Here is a 23,463-nt window from a genome sequence, read left to right on the forward strand (position 1 = left end):
TAACCAGGGTTTTGCCAGGGCTGGCTGAGCAGGCACAGATGCTCTGCTATGAAATGCCACGCAGGCAGAGACTGACAGGCAGTAGGAGCTGAGCTCTCCCCTTGGACTGCTGTTTCCTGTCCTGCTGTGTTCAGGGGAGGGGGAGCTTTCTGCCAACTCAACTGCTGCTGCTGCTGCTGCTACTTCAGCTCTCTCTCCACTCCAGGTAAGCAGGCTCAGAGGGAGGGCAGGCTGCAAGACAATCGCTTGTACCATGAACAAGGTCAGAAAGTTTTTCCGAGGAAGTGGGCGAGTCTTGGCATTTATATTTGTGGCTTCTGTCATCTGGCTGCTCTTTGACATGGCAGCTCTCCGCCTCTCATTCAGTGAGATCAACACCCGGGTCCTCAAGGAAGACATCCTGAAGAGGGAGCATATAGGATTCAGAGTTCAGCCAGACCAAATGATCCTTTACAGCAGCATCAGAGAGATGAGGCCTCCCCCAAGAGGCCCTGGGAAGCGGGGGTGGGGCAAAGAGAACTTTAGAAAGATGGATGAAGGTGCACTCAATGTTGAGGATGATTTGGGCCATGCTGAACAGGAAAGAAAGATACAGAAATCCCCGAGAAGAGGCAAAATTATGTCTTTGTGGCACCCTGCACATCCACAGACCCTTCCTGTGACTCCTATCGGTCAGAAGGCAGAGGGAAGAGACAGCAAACCTGAAGTCCCCACTCCCCAGGTAACACTGAAGCCAAGCCCATTGGTTAAAATTTCAGTACACACAGGTCCCACTGGTGTAAAACAGAAGGGCCCAAAGACTCATAGTCTCAGCCATGACACAACAAAACAAGCAGCTGAAAAAGACCTGAATGTGACCATCAATCTTAAGGCTGACAGATCAAAGCAGCAGTCACAGGCAGTGATCACTAACAGGACACACCCAGCCAGCTCACCAGCACTGGGATTTAGGAAGGCTATAGGCTTAAATGAAACTGAGACTCAGAGCAAAGAACTAAAGGCAAATAAATACAAAACCCATACGGATCTTCCTTTTATCACGTTGATGGCAGATGGCTTAAAGAAGCATCCTATAAATGAGATACTCTTGAGAGGTTTGCCAAAGGATGATGGAGCCATAGTAGCTCCTGGGAGGAAAGGCAATGTTTCTGAAAGCCAGATTGTGATTATAACTAAAGAGGAAGAGCTAAAGACATATACCAAACCAGTTTCCAATTCTCAAACCAAAACTGTATTTCCTAAAGTATTGGGTAGAAGCCAAGCAAAATCCTCTTCAAGAAGTAGAAGTGACATATCTTTCACTTCATCTGCTTTATGGAGATCAACAGTGTCTCAAAGTAAACGAGTCTTAGCTCGAGGACCAAGGCCAGCAAGAATCAATGTAACTGTCAAGGCCAAGCCTGCACAACAAAACCAAAATCATGCAAAAACCCTTCTACCTGAAAACCATGGAAAGCACCCTGTGTTAAGAATAGATGTGACACTTTCTCCAAGGGATCCTAAAGCACCAGGTCAGTTTGGACGACCTGTACTTGTTCCCTCTGGAAAGGAGAAGGAGGCAGAACGAAGGTGGAAAGAAGGAAACTTCAATGTCTACCTTAGTGATTTGATCCCAGTGGACAGAGCCATTGAAGACACGAGACCTGTTGGGTAAGACACATTTCTCTTCTCTTTTTTAATTCCAAGTATTCTGGCTCCTGTTTAGACAATATTTATTTCTAGATAATTTCATATATGTGTTGGTCATCTAGGGAATGAAATAAGCATTAATCATTAGACATTGTCCAAATACCCACAAAGAAAATATTTCCAATATCAGCATATACACTCTCTTCTCTTTCTGTACTATCTTCTCTTGTCCACATCTCTATCAGCTCAGGTTCCATATCCTTCCCTTTGCTGAAATGTTTTTAAATGATTAGGTGAATTCAATTCATAATAAAACACATATGAATGGTAGAGCTAAAAGCTTAACTCCATTATAACTGTGATAATGGAATTAATTCTCAACTTGAAACTTTTCAGTATTAGCAATGTTATCATGAAATACATCTGGGAAACCTAGATATATTCATAGAAGGAATCTTCTTTGCCTCCCTGAATTATATCTTTAACCAATAGAATTCTGCCTAATCATGAACAATGATAACAGCAAAGGAAGAAGTAACTTAGTCCCTGAATTTCAATTGAAAATGACAGACACTTCATAAGTTCATTTACACGGGAATAATGATGTTAGCAAAGACCATTGGTAATGAGCAAACACCTGCAGGATGTTTAAGAGCATAATTAATAATCTCTCACATTTGTAGAGTTTGATCATTTACAAACAGCCTGCATACACATGGCTGAACTTTTATAAGAGCCCTAGAAAGAGTTGGTATACATCATGGTCCCAAATAATAGATGAAGGGCACTCAGGGATGTATCTGTTACTTTTCCCAAAGTGGCATAGCACTGAAACTATTCAATGTACCTTGAGGAACCAGTTGTTCAAAGATTTAAATTATTTAAGTCATCAGAAAGTGGCTGATATCACAGATATTTGACCTGATTCAAACACATTTTTCATTCTGATTCCTTTTGGTTCACTCAGAATTAAGGACATTTTGTGGCCATATGTTCACTACCCATTCATAATATTCAGGTTCCTAAGCCAAAGGATGATTACCTAGAATTATATGGCAAGACTGAAACTTTAGCAGAAGCAGTGTGCAAACATTAGTCTTGTTCGGCTTCTATAGAAAACTCTTCTTTGTACTTACCCAGTATTAGTATGAGAAAAGCCCTTAGAGATATACCCATATTCATACTAGAGTAGGAACAACATCTTTATTGGCATGCCAGCTACAAAAGGGCCATTTTTAATCTCTTAGACATTGGCAAACCAGCCACCTACTAACTTCCTGCTTACATAGAACCTTGTGTCATGCATGTTCCTCACTTTGGCAAATGCATTCTTGATGAGAACACAGAAACACACAGAGATGAGGAGACTGAGGCTGTGGGAACTTACCTCGATCACAGACGAGGTAATCATAGAGCTAGTAATTGAAAAAATTTCATGCTTACAATTATGCTGAATCCATGCTTGCAATTATGGTGTTGTTTCTTTCCCAGCTCCTATGAATTATCCCCAAAAGAAAGTCCTAAAATCTACTGGACCAGATCTAGTCTGAAATCCCGATTGCATATACCAGCTTTGAGCTCAAAACACAGGGGAATGACATAGTTATTAGGACAGCATTTTTTGTGCTCAAAAGTAGCCTGGCAGACTGCTGTAGAGTCTGGGAGAAATCAGACATAGCAAAGAAGCACCAGTTTCATCTCCAAACCAGAGAAAAGCCAGTGTATGGAGCCAAAAGCAATTAATAATAATGTTATCATCCCTGTGATTTGTTGACAGTTTGAGGGCACCCAGTGTCTCTTAGTTTATTGCATGGTTTGTGGAAGCGAAGCATGGCAGTCAAGGAATGGTACAGTGAGAAATGGACATGTATGCTTGAGACTAATGAGTCAGAGAACACATGGCCAGGCCCCTCCCTCTTATCACTTAACCCACCTTGGCTAAATATGGGTGCTGCTCCCCACAAGAGGCTTGGCTTTGGTTCTGTTGCTCCAACAAGAGAGGAGACAGACTAACCACTAAAAAGCCTTCATCCTGGGATCCCTCAGTGTATCTGCAGCCCTTTGTGCCACTCTTCCTTGAAAGAGAATGACTCATCTTCTTTTTACTTCTTGTACTCATATGTTCTGACTGCAAATGTTTGCAAATATGTATCAAATGGATGAAGGCTGGTATAACATTCAAATGAAATACACTTGGCTCATTGGGTGGTAAGATTTGAAGTGGAGTATATTTGTTGTTGTTTATGCTTTGATTTTATTGATAATTTTTAGTATAATGGATTTTCAAAGTCATATGAGGAGTAGGGAGAAAATCATTATAAAATATAATAAAGAAATAAGGAGATGTGTGTGTGAGAGGGTCTTACAAAAACACAGATAAAAGAGTTGGTCTGAATAGACACATGAAGAAATGCTCCACCTCTCTAGCCATAAAAGAAATGCAAATCAAAACAACATTGAGATTCCACCTCACCCAAGTTAGAATGACTATAATAAAAAAAATCTAATAACAACAGATGCTGGAGGGGATGTAGCCAAAAGGGAACCCTATGGCATTGTTGGTGGGAGTGTAAACTTGTTAAACCACTTTGGAAAGCAGTATGGAGGTTCCTCAAAAGACTCCACATAGAGCTTCCCTATGACCTAGCAATCCCACTTTGGGAATTTACTCAAACAATCACAAACAAGGTTATACTAAAGCTACCAGCACAACAATGTCAGCATTTATATATATATATATATATATATATATATATATATATCTGATATACACATCCATATACACAATGCCTCCATCAGAAAGAATGGCATCGCCCCATTTGTTAGGAAATGGAAAGACCTGGAAAAATTATATTAGGTGAAGTAAGCCAGACCCAAAGAAACATAGGTCCCAAATAAGGTTTCCCTTATTTGCAATAACTAGTATAAATCTAGGACAAGCAGAAAAGGTCAAAAGCTATGTACGTATAACCATATAAGATGCTGTTAAGTGAAATGAACGCCAAGATAGGAACACAGTGGGGTTTTTTTTCGTTCTTGCTGTTGTTTTTAATGTATTTAAATGTTTAATGAATTTTTTTGTTTCTTTTGTATGTTCTTCCCCCACAGTATAACTCCTGTTTTCACTGTATTTGATGTCAGTGCCCTGCATCTTGTATATACATTTCTCTAATTTGGGGAGGGGAAGGGAAATAACAAAATTTAGAAACAAGGATATAGGTTGACCCATTGTAACAATGAGATGTACAGACACTATGTTGAAAACGAACTTTACAACTTGGAGTTGGGGAGGGAGGAATTGGGGAGGTGGGGATGGAAGGGATGGTTGGAGAAAAAACAATGGAGTAGGTAACAATGCTCGATAGGAAATATACTCATTACCTTACTCATGTAACTGTAACCCCTCTGTACAGTATTTTTACAATTAAAAATTTTTAAAAAGAGTTGGCCTTAAAATAGCTACATTAGCAGCCCATTGCAACCTTCCCATTTCAAGAGTTTGAGGGACTATTTCTCTTACTGCCTTTTAAATTTTACCCCAAGTCTACTATCATAGATGAACACAATAACAGTCATTGAATATTGATTGAAAAATATAAAAACCATAGGTATACTATTTTCAGTTAAATTCCCAGAAGAAAAATAACAACTAGATAATAGTTAATAAATTATTGAAAGTGAATTAACTGATACCTTAGGACAAAGTTGCCATGATGTAGTGAAAACCAGAAGGGTAGACAGCACAATTTCTCCTGTTTTAGTTCTCAGATCAGACTCCCTTTTTCAACCATGTTCTCTTCTTCTTTCCCTTTGGAATCTCGAAGGACCATTTCTAAGATGTTGACACGCACCTTTCCCCAAAGCACGGTCCTGTTATCAGCAATATCCAAATGCCCACTCATTGGCTGCTCAATATTTCTGCCCCTCATGGTAGATCTCTGGCATGATGAATACATCATTTTTCCCAAAGTGGCCTTCACAGAGTCAATTCTTGACTATTGTCAGATATTCTGCTCATGATAATGTCCTAATGTTTTTATTAGCTGATCTTTTCTCATATCCTCCTTCCAACCTTTTCTTTTATGGCCTTCAGCATTTGCTCTGACAAAAGCTAATCCAACATTGCTCAAAACTCTAACTGCAGTGAACTTCCACCTGGAGCATGACTGTGACCTCTGAGTTCCAATAACATCCCCGTTACTGAAATGCTTTATCGTCTGCTCTCTCTTCACTGACTGTGATCTTGAGCTTTTTTAAAAAAATTATTTAGTTATTTCTTTTTGCTTCTCAGTAAAATTGCCTCTGAGAGAATACTAATTTAACTCTATTTCATGTATAATATTCCAAAGATATAGGTTTGTAAGTTTGTACAGTACAGATTTAGAAAGCATATTTCTCTAAAATATTTTAAGTTGATTCTAATTTAAGGAAATAAATGAGAAGTAGCAATTCAAATGAGGCTTATAATAAGTCATATTAGAAATTATTAATGACTTCCTAATTTTTCTTTCTGAATGTACACATATATTAGCACATATTCTAAAGTAAATATATTGTTTAAAACTGCAATTAATTAATTAATTCATGCATCTTCATTAGTTCATATTTTCTCATTGTTTGGTTTTTAATTTTAATACTTTGACTTTAATCAAGAAACATCTGTTGATTTTTTGCAAGAATGTTTTATGTCAGTAAGTAAAATACAATTTCATCTTGGCCTACAATCTTTGCACATACAATATGCTTAAAATGCAGTGCTCTTTTGGCACTTAAAGTCTCACATTTAATCATTTTATATAAAAAAAATCCTTTTAGTTCTTGCTCTTATATATTGGAATTTGTTTCATTGTCAATAATCAACACATGTACAATAAATATATACATACACACACACACACACACACACACACACACACTCACACACACACACACACTCTTCCACAAAAGCACATGCATTTTCCTGAACTGTTGTCAGACCTACTGAAAATGCAGGACAGTTCTATGTGGAAAAATGTTGTCTTTTGGCCTGCAGCAATAGCTAAGCTGAAACCCCCAAAATGAACTTATTTTAAGAGTACACTTCCTGAATCTGAATTTAGAGGGGGAAAAAAAGAGGCTCAAAGGAAATTTTCCTGCCTGCATATTGTTTTTAAAGTCCAATGAGAATTATGGCATCCTTATTTACCTCTGCTGTGTTGTAACATTACTCAATTGCTACTTTAATGCTTTGCTGTCTCTATGGAAGAGCTTTGACAAGACCCTCAATGAAGCCATAAAATAAGTCTTTTTTCTCTTGGTCCAGAGCTGGGACTGTCAACCGATAATTTGATTCCTTCCTACACAGTTAAGGAGAGTTTTCTTTTGGCGTGTATAAAAAACAAAGATAGTTGTGGGCATTTACCACAAACCAGTATAAATTACTGAGGGAAAAGGAAAACTTTCTGGAACCTTTAACATTGAGCCTAAAAGGTCAAAAGCCATGGTAATGAGTTACAGGAGGGAGAGAAAGAGTACAAGCTAGAAAATAGAATATAGTTAAGCACATTTCGTCCTAACTATAACATTCCAATAGTTTATGAGACAGAGAGGAGGAAAAAATAACCTGAAGTTAAATAAAATTTAAGATTTTATTTTATCTGAAATGATTTTTTTTTTTTTCGGTTGTGGGGCTTGAACTCTGGGCCTGAGTGCTGTCCCTCAGCTCTTCAGCTCAAGGCTAGCGCTCTACCATTTGAGCTACAGTGCCACTGCCAGTTTTCTAGTGTTTTTTGTTTGTTTGTTTGTTTTTGGTTTTGTTTTTTTAATTGGAAATAAGAGTCTCATGGATTTTCCTGCCCAGGCTGGCTTTGAACGGTGATCCTCAGATCTCAGCCTGCTGAGTCACTAGGATTACAGGTGTGAGCCACCAGCACCCAACTTGAGATGAATATTTTAATTGATGAACTTCAACACACATGAACTTGTGGCCCTGTGTGTGTGTTTCTAAGATAGGAATAGGTCTGTTTCACTGAAAAGTCACATACATGAATGGAATTAAATGGAGACTGTGTTAAGAATAGAAGCTAGGCCACAATGCCACAGAGGTTAAACATGGCCTAGAGATTATTGTGAAGCCTTTGTACACTATATTACATTCAACCCATGACAAGCTTATTCTCTTAACAAGGAAAAAACCAAGAGAAAAGATAAATGAAATTAAAAAAAAACTTTTCTACCACTAATTCAAAGCAAAAGTATAGAACAGTGCCTAATTAACTTAAAAACTGGAAAATATTAAAACAAATCAGTGAATTTCCCTCTTAAATACTCCCTAAATAGTCCTTTCCTCCTGGAAAAGATTAATTAGCAAATGTAGGATTCTGAACCTATTTACATGGCTTTTTCACACCTGTAATCCAGTGTTCAATTTAGCCACCAGCTTAATTTTATCATATGTGTGTATATGTATGTGTATATGTGTATATGTGTGTATGTGTATGTGTGTATGTGTAAATGTGTATATGTGTATGTGTATATATATTTTTGTGTGTGTGTGTGTGTGTGTGTGTGTGCGTGTGAGAAAGAGAGAGAGAGAGAGAAAGAGAGAGGCTTGCAATAAGGGACTGACATTCTCCTTCAGCTTTTTTGCTCAGGGCTGGCACTCTATCATCACCCAAGTCATAGCTCCTCCAGCCCAGTTTTGTTTTCTTTCTGGTTAATTGGAAATAAATTTCACAGACTTTTCTGCCCTGGCTGTCTTCTAAATAGCTAGGATTATGGGCATGAACTGCCAGTGCTAAACTAAATTTTGTTAAATTATTGATATATTTCCTTGAGTTACAGAAGTAACTTTCTTTTGGGCTTTTTATTTGTTTGTTTGTTTGTTTTTGTTTTTGTGTCCCCAAAGTTTCAGAAAATTCAGAGGAAATAATGTTTAGGGGGTTCTGTCTTGTTGTTTGTTTTCAAAAACTGAAAGGAACTAGAGTTCCCTGGATAAACCTTAAATAATATGCCAAACTCAAGTACCTTTTAATCCCTGCTTCTAAAATACTGGCATTTGTAGGATGCAGTAGCATGGAGAAACAGGCCTTACAGGCCTTTGATTCTGAAAATGATTCCTCCAGGTAGATATTCTCACCATCCCAGTCATAACTACAGAGAAGCTAAAACTTGCATGAGAAACTGAAGTTTTAGACCGTAATGGAAAGTCATTTGGAAAGTGGCAGGTTATTCCACTGCAAGCAATATCTGCTTGTTGCCAGACAGGCAGCTGGGAACTCCCTTCTTTCATGGACATCATCTACTCTGATCCCTGCAACAGCCAAAGTCCCTCCTTATTAACAAATAAGGGCAGTCACTCATGAATACAGGGAGGGAGGGGGAGGAGGAGGGAGGGAGGGAGAGAGACAGAGAGAGAGCACAACTAACTTCTCCAAGAGACCACAGTTTTCATGTCACAAAGTTTTACCCCAAACCTTTGTCTTCTGATTCTTCCTTCTGTAGTTATAATTCTACTGCACCAGTTTGGTTCCTCCAACCCCAGTTATATCCCTATCATCACTTTCATCACTCCTGGACTTGCACATATGAAGGGAAACCCTCCCTTGCTGAGACTCAACCTCCCAAAGAAAACCTGCTTATTAGAATCCAGGCAGTAATGTAGGTGCACCTGTATGTTTTAAGTATATCTTTTATATGTGTGAGTGTATAATGTATATTTTAACCAATCATTGCAGCAGTACAGTAAGATTACTTGCAAAGGAGGCTGAAAGCAACAACGACAAATTAAAATGATATAGCTGCTATCCCAGGTCATTTGACACTCAAAAGAAAATTTTCCAACTTCTCGTTCTAATGTTCTTTATATAGGCTACAGTTCCTCCTTCCTTTGTTTGTTATAATCATATGACTGTGGAAGAAATTAAGATGCTTTTCCTTATACGTAGGTCAGAGATGTGAGAGGGTAAACAAGGCTAAGGTTGCATCGCAAACATAGAGATGTTAATACTAAGTGAAGATTTCGAAGTGATTGATTCAATGCCCTATACAACAGAGAAGGTATAAGGAGTAAAGCGATTTGCCTCAAGTCACGCACTAACAGATGAGGCAGTATTACTCCAAAGGTGCCCTACGCTCTCCACTCAGGACTATTTTTGTCTCATCACACTATGTCCTGCAATTCTCCCTCCCAAACCAGTTCTACCCTGACAGCTGTCTGCTCAAAATAGACTATTGTTAAAGTGGCAAAGGCTGATTCTAGGAGTAAGCTTATATTTCTGACATGGAGTATACTTGCTCTAATGTATACACACTGGCCTCAGAAAACCCAGTATCCTTGCTAAGACCTTTGGAAAAGAGGAGAGAAATGTGACTTAAATGTTCTCAGCTAGCAGCCAGGTGCTTTGCACTATAAGTGATAGTCTACCATGGGAAGAACAAAAAGCAAAACTCTTCTATCACTATACCCTCTTATCAGTCAGAGACAAAAGAGTCCCAATATTCTAAGGTCTGAGGGAAGAGAATGTAATTCCAGGCAGAGCTCCTCAGGGGGAGGCACAATTCTCCTGATGCTCCCAAAGATATCCAAGCTTAGGGAGGGAAGGCCCCTGAAGGCTTCCATCCAGGCTGCAGTTGAATTGCAAATCGAAGTTGAGAAAATATTCTCCCGACCTTCTGTTCAGATCTGTGAAGACAGAGACTTGACCCACATCATACATTTTGCCTGTATTGGGATAAAATGAAAAATTCATAGAAATGAGAGAATGCTATCATTCCCTTGATCTTCTGATTTGAAACCTTTATTTGATAGGCTACATTCAAATCAGGTAAGTGGCAGCGCATTCAGCACACAGAAGCCGAGAAGGTGAAGTACATCCCCGTTCTGAGTCTTTTTTGATAAATGATTGAGTGCTTGGTGGACTCAGATTAAGGGACTGCCCGTTAAAGGGCAGTGCATCTGGTCAGAATGAGGGTGTTTGCATTATGGGTCATTGGAGGTCGTCCATGTCCATTTTCCACCATGAAACCAAATATTTCTACACCCATTATCTCTTAAAATCTTTATGGCCGTTCTGGGATACAAACTGCAGCATCTTCATCCTAAAAGTGAAGAAATGGAGTTTCTGGAAGGTTAAGTGACTGACCACAGTAGCTGTGTAGCCAATGAAAGCAAGATCGGTTTCTTGTCTCCTTTTCAAAGTTGAGTTTTTCTGTTCTAGGGTAAATGTGCATCAGTTAGCTATAGCATGATGTGCTCACCCACTTTATAGCGATCATTTGTTTGTAGTATTTGAACTGGCCACAGTAATCTGAACACAGATGTCCCCCAAACAAAAAATCAGGGTTAATTTTAAGCAGAACAAAACAGTTTGAGTTAATTTTACATACCCAGTTTGTATAATAACAAATGGCATACATAATAAAAAAATAGAATTTCTAGTGATGTTTATCAGCACAGAATTACCTTGCATTGAAGTGAGACTTTATTCCAATTCCTATTTCCACAATGTAGCTAAAATCAAGATTTCCAGTAGGAAAATAGCAATAAAGACAGGTTATTTTACCTGCGTCAGTGCAGGATAACTTGGAAAAGCTGTTGAAACCTATGGAACTTAGATGAAATTGAATGACAAAGCAAGACTTCTTACGTCTAAAAACCTTTCTGGGCTGACCTGTTGTGCTTTTGAGCAAAATAAGCATGCCATCCTTGGCTTTTTTTTTTCTAGACACCAGAAAACATGATTAGCCTGTTCAGTAATACAGAAGATCTGGCTTTGTGTCAAAGTCTCACTTTGACACTTTGTAGGTGAAAGCTCTAGTAGATGTTGTGTGTCCTTATATTGCCTGTTATCAGACACTGGTATGATCTGTACCACATCATATTCCTTGGGATAGTCTCCACATGATTCCTTAAAAACACATAAAATAGAACGTTTTTCAATAATTGCCAGAGAGTTAAGCTAATTGTTGGGATATAAAAGTGAAATCTAATAGGAGTTCTACAAGACCAACCTGTATGGGTTTCTAATGATCAAACAAAGGCACTCAGCACAATGGGGGTGGATGAAGGATCAGCTAAGGTGTTTGGTGATTGGAGATGCCATCTCCAAATTTTATACATCCTACAGCTTTGCTCAACTCCCCCATTCCAAACTAACTGACATAAGTAATTCTTAGAACTTCCTTCTAAAATAGGTTTAAAAAAATATCTACTGGTTCCTACGATAAGAAAAGCCACATCATATGAAGGTTAACTCTTCAAAATGTGTTTTTGATTTGTCACCGTATATGTCTAACATTTAGTTCTCAGAATTTCACAGCTAGCCTTGTTAGTTCACACAGAATTTATACAGCTGACCTTTGCTTTTTAGAGCTGATTTATTATTTTTCAGCACCAAACGCTGAAAGAACATTTAAGTGTGAGATGTGCATTTCTCATTAATTTACATCATAAAATTAAACATGTGAAGACAGGATGTTCCAGATGTCTTCTGCTCCCTCCCTCTACTCGGGCCATTATCTCTTCTCCCCTGCCCCACAGAAACCATAATTAAACATTTAACCACTTTACACCCATTTCCTCAAAATTTTCTGTCAGTCCTTTCCCCCCCCCCCTTCACTGTTAAGATGACCCCTAGACGTAGATTTTCCCAAGTTTATTCTATCTATCTATCTCTCTCTCTCTTTCTTTTTTTGTTGGTTGTGGGGCCTGAACTCTGGGCTAGGCACTGTCCCTCAGCTCTTCAGCTCAAGGCTAGAGCTCTACCCCTTGAGCCACAGTGCCTCTTCCAGCTTTTGCTGCTTATGTGGTGCTGAGGAATCAAACCCAGGGCCTCATACAGGCAAGGTAAGCATTCTACCACTGAGCCACCTTCCCAGCCCTCTATTTCCTCTTAAACCCATATGCCAGCCAGTGATCAAACAAACCATATCCTTGTATCATGAAAAAAAGTTGGCCTCTCCAACTTGAGAATGGGCTCAATAACTCTCAGAAATATTTTTACATGCAGCCAGCAAGCACTGTCTCTCATTGCCCATAATTCCTGTTCCAATATTCTCCATTCGCCTCAACTGCTAGTCTAGTTCATTAACAAATAACCACTAGGTGCTGTTTTGGTCTTCACATTTTTTCCAAGTAAACCTATTTGTATACATTGACCCCTCTTGTCTTCCTGTCTTAGAGGAAAATGTCTCTTAACTTACTATTAACGCTTCATATTTAAGTGCCCTCCCATCTCATACCAACCCGCTATCTGCTCAATATATATTTATAAAATATTTGTATGTGCAACTGTACTAGAGCTGTGGTAATCTAGAAGTATTTGACCCAGATGCGGGGAACTCTGAATAAAGGAAATAAATTAAATTGATAAGTGAAAGCTTTGAAACACAGATTACTATAAGAGACAATAACAAGAGAATTATATTCTATAATAATAGAAGATTAGAATAGTCAAAGAAAACTTTTCTGTAGAGGATGCATTTAAGCTAAAACCTAAATGGACAAAGAATCCATTTATGCAAGCATAGAGAGGTCCTCAAAGTTATGAAAACATAGTAAATTAGGCTGTGATAGAGCACGTGGTCTTTTTTTTCTCCACTAGGGATTTGTGTAATGATTTTAAGGAAAAGGTTGTTAGACATATGACAAAAAGTGTACATTAGGGTCCTGCTAGGAGACCTCTGCAACAATCCTAGAGAAAGACAGAGAAGGTTGAAGAGCAAGGGTAGCAAGGTAGAAGTGTGAAGACACTGGGTGACAGATATAATCAGGAAGTCCAATGGCAGAGTAAATGGATCGATTAAAACAAATTTACACTAGTTGAGAATGGCATCTATATTTTATAGATGTGATTAAGAAGAGAAATGCAGAAAAACTGGTTAGGCTACATTGGGTGAAGTAAAAATATCTTAAGACATTTTATATCTTAAGTTGCCTGTGAAACATACAGGGGCATGTGGAGTAGTTGATTTGATATGTGTCTGAAATTCACAGGAGAAATCTTGTCTAGATGCAAATTTGGAAGATGTTATCAGATTTTGAACTATGGGAACAGATGGGATCAAACAGTAACATAATACATAGAAAACAAAAGTCCAAGACCCAGCTTGGAGACTGTTTATAATGAATAACAGGGAAGAGCTAAGAAGGAGAGGGAAGGAGGAAAGCCAGGGAGTAATAGGTGGACACTAGGAGAATATAAGGTCTCAGAAAAGATGGGGCAAGACTACAGGAGACTAGGTCTGTCAATTTTACCAACTGTCACTATATCACTCATCGATGAAATGAGGGCTATCTCAGTCATTAACTGTAATTGATATATCTTGCACTTTCCCTGATGTCCACATATATGATTCTGATACTTTTGTTATGAGACAGATGAGAATGAGATGGTGAACTTGTTTTGCATTCCCCCTGACTATCCCCTATCTCTCTTATTCCTAAGATTTGATGCTCAGTAGTCTACAAAATACTGTCCATTACTGAACCTACTTTTGAATCTTTACTCATTTTGCTCTCTCCTTAGCCTTTCTCTCCTTGAGAAACTTGAATCTTATCACTGGCATTTTGATGCTCACTGATACTTTGGTCTCTCTCTCACCAGAGGGTCTGACAATTGGATTTCTGCATGAGACACTTTTTGTCTTTTTGCGAAATAAATTTTAGAGATTATAATTTGGTGATTTCCAAAATTATCCTTCAAACTGTTCATAATTATGTAACCAAACACAATTTTTCATTTAATTCTTGGAAATATTCCAATTCATATTCTTTATTTTCTAACCTAAATTAAGGATTTTCTCTAAAATTAATGATTAATATTAGAATTCATTATTTTGTATTGCCAATAGACACTTCCATGGATTTTGATGTAAAAATTCATAAACTACAAGAAAGTTCCAAAATGCAGTAAGGAAAAGAAAAAAAGCAAGCAAGAAAGAATGCATTCACAAAATCACTTATTCTAAGCAAATGTGCCTTTTCTTGAGAAGTTGAAGGATACACAAAGAATACACGTGTCTTCTCATTTTTAAAGCCTTTTTTAGTGTTTTAACTTATTAAGTACTTCAGGTAGATTGATTGAAATAACCCTCAAAAGACAACATACAATATATGTACACATATGCTTTATTTCATATTTAACTAATCGAATACTTCAGGCAAATTGATAGAAATAGCTCATCAAAGACAAATAACATATGTTATACTATATCACATATTATATGAGGCATATGTATGTAATTTATTAATGTAAATAAATATATTAATTTATATAATAAGCATAATTTAATAATGCAATAAATATGTTATATTATTGAATTTATATTTACTTTTAAATATAAATATATTTATGCATATTTGTAGTTATATATTAATGTATAAACATGCCATATTTATATATTATATAATATATAGTAAATATTTGATTTATTATGTAAATTAGTATGTATGTATAATACAAATGAATATTTATGTATATAATATATTGTATTATACATATATAATATGTATTTATACATAAGTATATTTTGATTTTCCATTACTTGAAAGACTTCTTCATATCAGTCCTCTACTTTTTAAATATTAATCATATAAACAAGGAGAATAAATTAACTTTACATTAGAACTTAAGTTTCCAAATTAGACTCTTAATAATTTGTGAGTCATTTATTTTAGTTCATTTTGTTTGTTTTTTAGGACACAGATTCTCAGGCTAGGCAAATGTTCTGTATGATATACTAAGGTGTTTTTAGTTACTATAAGAGCAAATCATTTCTGGAGAGCCTTGAACTACAGAGAAGAGGTAGATTTACTTCTTTTTTTTTTCTTTTTCTTTTTTTTTTCTTTTTTGGTCATGGGGCTTGAACTCAGCCTGGGTGCTGCCTTGAGCTCTTCAGCTTGAGCCTGTCTTCAGCTTGACCTTCAGCTTGAGCTTGTCTTGAGCCACAGTGCCACTTTGCTTCTTACTTCTTAAGAACATGCTGTGGCAATACATACTAGGCAAATTTTGTGTAATACATATATTTAGTTTTATAACAAGCAGGTTTGCTTTTTTTTCCTTTTTTATGTGTTTTTTAATTGTAAAAATACTGAACAGAAGGGTTACAGTTACATGAGTAAGGTAATGAGTACATTTCCTATCGAACATAGAACAAGCAGGTTTTCTTATCTCTGCTTCATAGTTGATGTGTTAAGGTTTACAGCAGTTATGCTTCATCTACAAGCCAATAATTAGCTAGAACTGATACTTGCTCACGTATTTATCTGATTCTCAAACTCGTAGTTTTAGTGCAGCAAACTAGTTAGACAGATATTGTCAACTATAAAGTGTAATGAAAATATCTTGCTATATTTTCCTTATCTATTGCTTATTTATTGAATAAGCAATGTACAGCCATGTTATTCTCACAGAACACTAGCTCTCACAAATGTCATATCTACTGCTAGCTGTTTTCATTCTTGTGAATGTAAGACTTCCTGAAGATATTTAGGAAGCCAGACTGAACCAGAGTTTTAGTCTCAATCTACTAACAGTATTATTATGAGTTAATCTCTTTGGTTAATCTCTTTGATTTGAGGTTTAAGTCAAAATTAGAGAAAGCAGTTATAATATTTATTTATCATCACTATTAATTATTGCATCACTACCCAGAGATGTGTTAGCAAGATGTCAAATTCTCTGTAAAATTCCATTGGACACTCCTCCTTAAAGAACAACATAGGCAAGACAGGAAGGGATACAAGCAATAAGACAGTCTGAAATGTAGAACCTGGAAAAATCCAAGACCAGTGGCAACACTCCTAAACACCATCTTTCACTGGGCCTTATTCTATGCCAACAAAATGGCTTCAGCTGTGTCTACTTTGAAGCAGAGCCTCAGATAAGTACATATAGTTGAAAATAACTTTATATGTAAATATAAATATATAATACATTATCTTTCTTTTATCTCAGAATATTCAAATTCTGAGAAATTCTTGTGTAAAGATTCAAAATTGAGTCTAACCATCTTCAAACCCCTGCCTTTCTATTTCAGCATGATGCCCTCACAAGTTCTTATGTCCCACATTGCTAGTCCTCAACAGCTACTCCCTTTTCTGGTTAGTCTTCCACTGCTCTTTTATTTTACCCCCTTCCCAGGAAAAAGTATTTGATAAAAATGATCATTAATGACATAGACAAATATTAATGCTAATATGCATGTATAATGATACTCAGTGAGTTTTCCAACCAACTTTTGTATTCTATTATTGTCTCTTGTACTCTGCTTCTATCTTGTCTAGTTGTGCACAACAGCAAGTTCACAACAACCTCCCAACCACCAGTGTCATCATGTGTTTTGTGGATGAGGTGTGGTCCACTCTCCTGAGGTCTGTTCATAGTGTCCTCAACCGGTCTCCTTCACACCTCATCAAGGAGATTCTACTGGTGGATGACTTCAGTACCAAAGGTAAGCAAACCTGTTCTGCAGAAAAGTCAAAGTATTAGCAGGAGACAAAAGCAATTTAGATGGAAATTTTACAGAGTACATTGATGAAGCATGACTTTCTCAAATGCTGAATCCTTGCTTCATGAGGAACTTATAAGCATAAGTCTAAATTATCTGTGAGATCGGAAAACTCATCCCAGGTTCTGATCCACTAACTACCTCAGGCTTCCCTTCAGCGATAACCTTCCTGACATGAGGGAATGATTTTAACTCTGCAGTTGCTTGAAGAAGGACACTTTGAAGTGAGTCCAGAAGATGTTCCAAGTCCATTCTCATTAAATCAAAAAACCAGTGTTTCCCCCCACACACACACACACAATTAATAGAATGCCTTTCCTACTGGTAATAACAGGGGTTCAGCTCAATGGAAAAAACAAAGAAATGGAAGTCATATATTTTCCTCCTCTAGAGAAAGGCAAATTACATGTTCAGTTAAGTGTGGAGAAGGCAAGTTTTCTGGAAGGATCAGAGAGATATAGTTCTAACAGAGTTCAAAAAGAGAACCCACTATGCTTTTTTAAGATTGTTTTTGTATGTTGCAATAAAGAAGAACCTTGGCCTTTAAGGATGTCAAATATTTTTATACATAGGTGGTCCCACAGATCTGGTTCCTACTACATTGTGAATTTTCACAACCTATTGCTTGGAATTAGCAAGGAAATAACCATGTTACTAGTACAGTCTAGCCTTGAACTATAAGCATGGTGATATGAATATAGTCTTTCATTTTGCAGTTCCTATAGTAGGAACTGAATCATAACGAGATCAAGAAACAGTGACTACAAGCATTAAAAAGTCATTTTGAAAGCATAAACTCTTTTAATATCTAATTATGAAGCAGGAAAATTCCCTTTGTGGTCGGAAGATCCAAATTTTGTGAGACCTGAAAACTTGAAGAGTTCTCAGAGTTCTCTGTATTTAAAAAAAAAACACAGTCTGGGGGCACAGTTCAGCTGGTCAAGTATTGGGTTTAATGACTAGTACTTCTAAATGCAAATATACATACATACACACACACATACATACACCACAAAACTACAAGGAAAATGAGCTGTAAAAAACAATGCTATTCCTAAAAGCCATTCTTATGTCAAATAGCTGCCAATTTTACACAGAAATGACTGTAGGCCATACAAATAAATCCTTAAAATTCCCAGCCATGATGTTTTTAAGCTGAGTCCCACTGTGGCTAACTAAAACAGAGAAGAAAACTTGATGGAAGCAATGCCAGAGCAGGGATGACAGTGATTTTCATTAACTGCATCAGCAGCACCAGCTACTTTTGCAAAAATTTTCCAAACTTGTGCACACTGATTATCCTCTTTCCTGCAATATGAGAAATTAGGCATTGAACCCAAGCCAAATCTCCAAAAAAAATGACTTCAGGAAATAAAATTATGGCCCCAAAATAAAATTTAATGAATACAATTAAGTCATGGCCTTTGGAATTTGACATTGTAGAGGCAATTATAGTAGAAACTGAGTATATTAAAGTCTTTTCTTCATTTATCCTTATTCTGATATAGACTACCTAAAAGGTAATTTGGATAAATACATGTCTCAATACCCCAAAGTTCGGATTCTTCGACTCAAAGAGAGACATGGCTTAATAAGAGCCAGGCTGGCAGGGGCACAGAATGCCACAGGTAAGAAGTTATTATTCTTTAATATATTTTTTCTCCAATGTAAAATTTTTTCAAATGTTAAAGAAACTTGAAAGAAAAAAACAATGAATGGCTAAATGTTCATTACTAAAGTCTACCAAATTTTTTCCCTTTTTACTATGTGTGACTTAAGTGAAAGAAAAGCTAGTAAACATAAGGAAGGTCCTTGGTACTACCAAAAATAAATTAATAAATCATATTTTAATACAGATAATATATGTACATATGAACTACATATATGTATATATTCCACATCCATGGATTTAACCTATTGTGGGGGTTTTAAAATTTAAAAAATATAGTACAAGCTCTTTTGTTATCATCTCTAAACAATATGCCATAACAACTATGTATGTAACATTTATATTGCACTACATATCACAAGTAATCTAGAAATGGTTTAAAGTATATGGAAGATGTGAGTCCTCTTCAAACAAGTAACTTGAGAACCCAAGGATTTGGTGCCTACATTGGAACCTGAAACCAATCCCTATGGACACTAAGAAATGACTGTGTAGATGAAATAGCAATAAATTAATAAATTCCTTTTGCAAATTGCTATATAGTTCCAGAACATTTATTCTGAATTACTCTTCTTATTTTCTCTGAATGGTAGAGACTGGGGTTTGCATTTTGAGCAGCATTAGTAGAGGGTCAGTGCCTGAGAGCTTGAGGAAAAGTACAAAGGTGTGTCAAGATGGGGTTATGGAACAGCCTTGTCTAAGAATAGGTCCAACCTCCTGCACATGACTGCTGTGGGGCATTCAGGGGATTTCTTTCCTTTACCAGCTGCTGCTGCTGATATACTTCAGCTTTGAGCAAGGCTGGCTTCCTGAGTCCTTCTGACTATGGGCTGTTCCCCAATCCTCACAAATGCACATGACCAAAATTTGAATATTATGCTCAAACCAGAGATCAGTAAAGATTATCCAGCATAAACCTTCTCTGAATTCCTTGCCAGTCACCATTCATTCTGTGGAGCTTTGCCCAGAAGAATGTGAAAAAAGGGAAGCAATGGACAAAGACAAGATCAGAAATTCAAGGATATACAGGAATAAAATTCAAGCTGCCAGATTTGGTCTGTAGGTTTTGTCAGCCCTTCTTAAAGATTAGAAGAGTCAGCTGGGCACTGGTGGTTCACATCTGTAATCCTACCTACTCAGGAAGCTGAGGTTTGAGAATCACAGTTCAAAGCCAGCCCTTGCAAGAAAGTCCATGAGACTCTTATTTCTAATTAACCACCAGCAAACCAGAAGTGGCGCTGTGGCTCAAAGTGGAAGAGTATGAGCCTTAAGCAAAAGAGTTAGGGACCAGCCCCATGACCAAGGACAACAAAAAGTTTAGAAGAGTCATTAGAAACCAAACAGTGATCATTCTTACCATATCCACCATGTTTTCAGGATTAAGGATATGTTACATTTTTCAGGTCAGAAGATCAGGTCCAGTCAGTTGTGTAGTGTGAATAAGGAGGTCAAAAGGCCCAAAGAGAATTTCAAATGTTGGTAAGCAAACCAAAAGCAACTTATCTCCAGACATTATTCACTATATGGAGGCCAGTAACACAGCCTCATCAGTGACTGTCAAAAGTGAAGGTCAGATGCTCATTTTCTTTGTGACATGCTACTTAGCAAAATAACTGCCACTGCTGTTAGATAGCAAACTTTAATGTGATTATATATATGAAGTGATATATAACTCCTGGCCAACTTCAAGTCTTTCTGAGATGCAACAATGGACATCTTTCTTTGAACTTCTACAGCCTGTTTCTGCTATAGGTTCAGCATATGGCTTTCTTAGTATCACTTATAAGTCATGACATAAAACTAATGATTGAGCCAAGCCCAACATTTCTTAAGAACCCCAAATATGATACTAATTGGTGCTGGCAGCAAGATCTCATGCCAGTCAATAAGTGTATGTTAAAGCCTGTGCTTATCAAAGATCTAAGGCTGATGCCTCACTGACTACTTTGAGGATGGCTTAAAATGTGTTTTAAATTACAATGAAGCAAGCCAGGCACTGGTGGTTCACGCCTGTAATCCTAACTACTCAGGAGGCTGAGATCTGAGGATCACGGTTCAAAGCCAGCCCTAGCAGGAAAGTCTGTGAGACCCTTATCTCTAATAAACCACTAGAAAACCAGAAGTGGCACTGTGGCTCAAGTAGTAGAGTACTCACCTGAGCTGAAGAGTGCAGGGACAGCACCCAAGCCCAGAGTTCAAGCCCCACGACCGACCAAAAAAAAAAAAAAATTACAGTGAAGCCCATCTGGCATTCCTGGGACCTAGTCATAGGAAATAGAAAAACCTGCCAGGTTATAATCAAGATTCGGCTCTGAGCTTGAGTTTAACCATTTGTTGAAGAACAATAAAGAATACTAACATTTATTAAGAATTTAGGGATTAGATAGATCTTAGCAATTGTCCATGAGAAATAATTCCAAGAAGATAAACAACCTATTTTTCTGTTTAGGATGATCAGGGTTGAGTTTAAGAGCAGTCATGTGTAATTTCAACATAAATCCAACTCATCATTCTTTTAAGAGGCTCAAGATCAGGAACACTGTATACAAAGTCTACAAATATGCACCACAACTAGAAAGCCTGCCAAGGATTTCTACACTGAGAGCTTCTTGTTTTCTTATCTAACACAGCTCTACAATCTTATTGTCAAACAAAATAATTGCAGGTGGAGCCATGGTATTTATGCAGAGGACAATTTTCATCTTCTCTCAAATAAAACAATATAAGACTCCATATTGTTTGGGTCAGATGCAGCTTCCCCCAGGTCCTGGAAACAAATGTGATCACACATTTGGGAGTTCATCTGGCTTTTATTTAGGACTAGGGAAGTTGATCTAAGTTCCTTAGACTCTGTAAGAATTATATGGGGATAAAGACTGTGGTATAGTATAGATGTCTTTGTAAATTCCAGATCTGAATAGACCACAATTAGGACTGGTAAAAACAGAGATGTGCTCTGCATGGTTTATCAGCCAAGTGGACCTCTCAAACCATGCAAACACACCCTCCATTAGTTAAATGACCTTATGTTTTCCTATGACAGAGGGCAGAGTCATGAAAGAGAACAGTCTTAGAGTATGTGTTAGTCTATTCAGGCTGGAATAACAAAATACCTTAGACTTAATTTCACAAATGGCATACATTTTATCATGCATAGTTCTTTGGCTTAGGACATCCAAGATCAAAGTGTTATCTTAATCAGTGTTTGGAGATACTCACTCTTGGCTTCAAAGATAGTAGCTTTACCTTGAATGCACACACTGGAAGGATAAAGAGGGTAAAAAAGCTCCCTTGGGCCCCTTTATAAAGGTCAATAAGCTCCTTGTACATCCTTTATATAAACAACCCTATTCTAGAGTCCCACACTCATTAACTAATTACCTTCTGAGGCTTCACCTCTTATATACCATCATGTTGATTTTTTGAGAATGTACACACATTCAAACCAGAGAAGGAGCAATGCCCTTTCATTATCAATTCTAAAATCACAATATGTCATTTATAACAGCCACCTCCAAGAGTAGTTGGCTATATGGGAGGCTTTGGCCTAATACAAATGGGTTATTCTAAAAAAAAAAAAAATTCCAAGAAAATCTGGATAAAATTAGTTCTTTCACTCTCTTGCAAAAATTCTATTGATGACCAGATAATTAATATGAATTTCATTGCTTGAGAGATACTTTATAGGTTTCAGTGATTGTGAACTACCATCAGGTAACTACTTTTCTTTGAACTTTATCCTATTCGAAGCTCTGCCTCTCTGGCATGTTTTGTTTATCTTCAAGAAACACAATCTAAGCAATGAAGTCTATTTTCTAGCATCACAATTGGCACTTAACAACTGTGTATTGTTGACTTTGATCTTAAGTAGGAAGGAAAATTATTTCAACAGTGCAAGTTTTCAGCAAGGAGTAACCAAGACAATCCTGTAGAATGCTTAGAATATGGTCACTTAGAATATGGTCACGTAGTATGTACACTTAATAAATGATAGTCAATGCTAGCTGGCCACCTAAGTATTGGAATGGATAATGAAAACCATAAGCCAAAATGAAAATAGCATTCAAATCTTAATCACCTATTGAAATAATATCAGTAAAAATTTAAACAAGAGAAAATGCTAACTTTTAAAAATGTCCCATCTTTTCCCACAGAACAGAAATTGATAGAGCAGAGCAGATCATTTCACTACTTATGGAGTCCAGAAAAATAAGGCTCCTCCTGTTTCATAGTTTGTGGATCCAGGGTGAAAGATAGAGGAAAGGATAATGGATTAAAACACACACACAGGGCTGGGAAGGTGGCTCAGTGGTAGAGTGCTTGCCTTGCATGCATGAGGCCCTGGGTTCAATTCCTAAGCACCACATAATCAGAAAACCAGAAGTAGTGCTTGTGGCTCAAGTGGTAGAGCCCTTGCCTTGAGCTGAAGAGCTAAGGGAGTGTGCCCAGGCTCAGAGTTCAAGCCCCACAACCAACAACAACAAAAAAAGAATATCGGGCTGGGAAGGTGGCTCAGTGGTAGAGCGCTTGCCTTGCATACATGAGGCCCTGGGTTCGATTCCTCAGTACCACATAAGCAAAAAAGAAAAAAAGCCAGAAGTGGCACTGTGGCTCAAGTGGTAGAGCACTAGCCTTGAGCTGAAGAGCTGAGGGACAGTGCCCAGGCCCAGAGTTCA

The 23,463-nt window shown here is 37.4% G+C and overlaps 1 protein-coding gene across 1 annotated transcript in view; it reads left to right on the forward strand.

The window, feature by feature from the left end:
* Positions 1-253: 253 nt before the first annotated feature.
* Galnt5 (polypeptide N-acetylgalactosaminyltransferase 5) overlaps positions 254-23,463 on the forward strand; it is a 41,303-nt gene continuing 18,093 nt past the window's right edge. Inside the window, exons 1-3 of the mRNA XM_013028749.1 lie at positions 254-1,650; positions 16,895-17,061; positions 18,627-18,746. Coding sequence (XP_012884203.1) covers positions 254-1,650; positions 16,895-17,061; positions 18,627-18,746 — 1,684 coding nt within the window. The remainder of the gene's footprint in view (positions 1,651-16,894; positions 17,062-18,626; positions 18,747-23,463) is intronic.

This window comes from Dipodomys ordii, unplaced genomic scaffold (genome assembly GCF_000151885.1).
Source record: "Dipodomys ordii isolate 6190 unplaced genomic scaffold, Dord_2.0 Scaffold5, whole genome shotgun sequence".
Classification (NCBI taxonomy): domain Eukaryota; kingdom Metazoa; phylum Chordata; class Mammalia; order Rodentia; family Heteromyidae; genus Dipodomys; species Dipodomys ordii.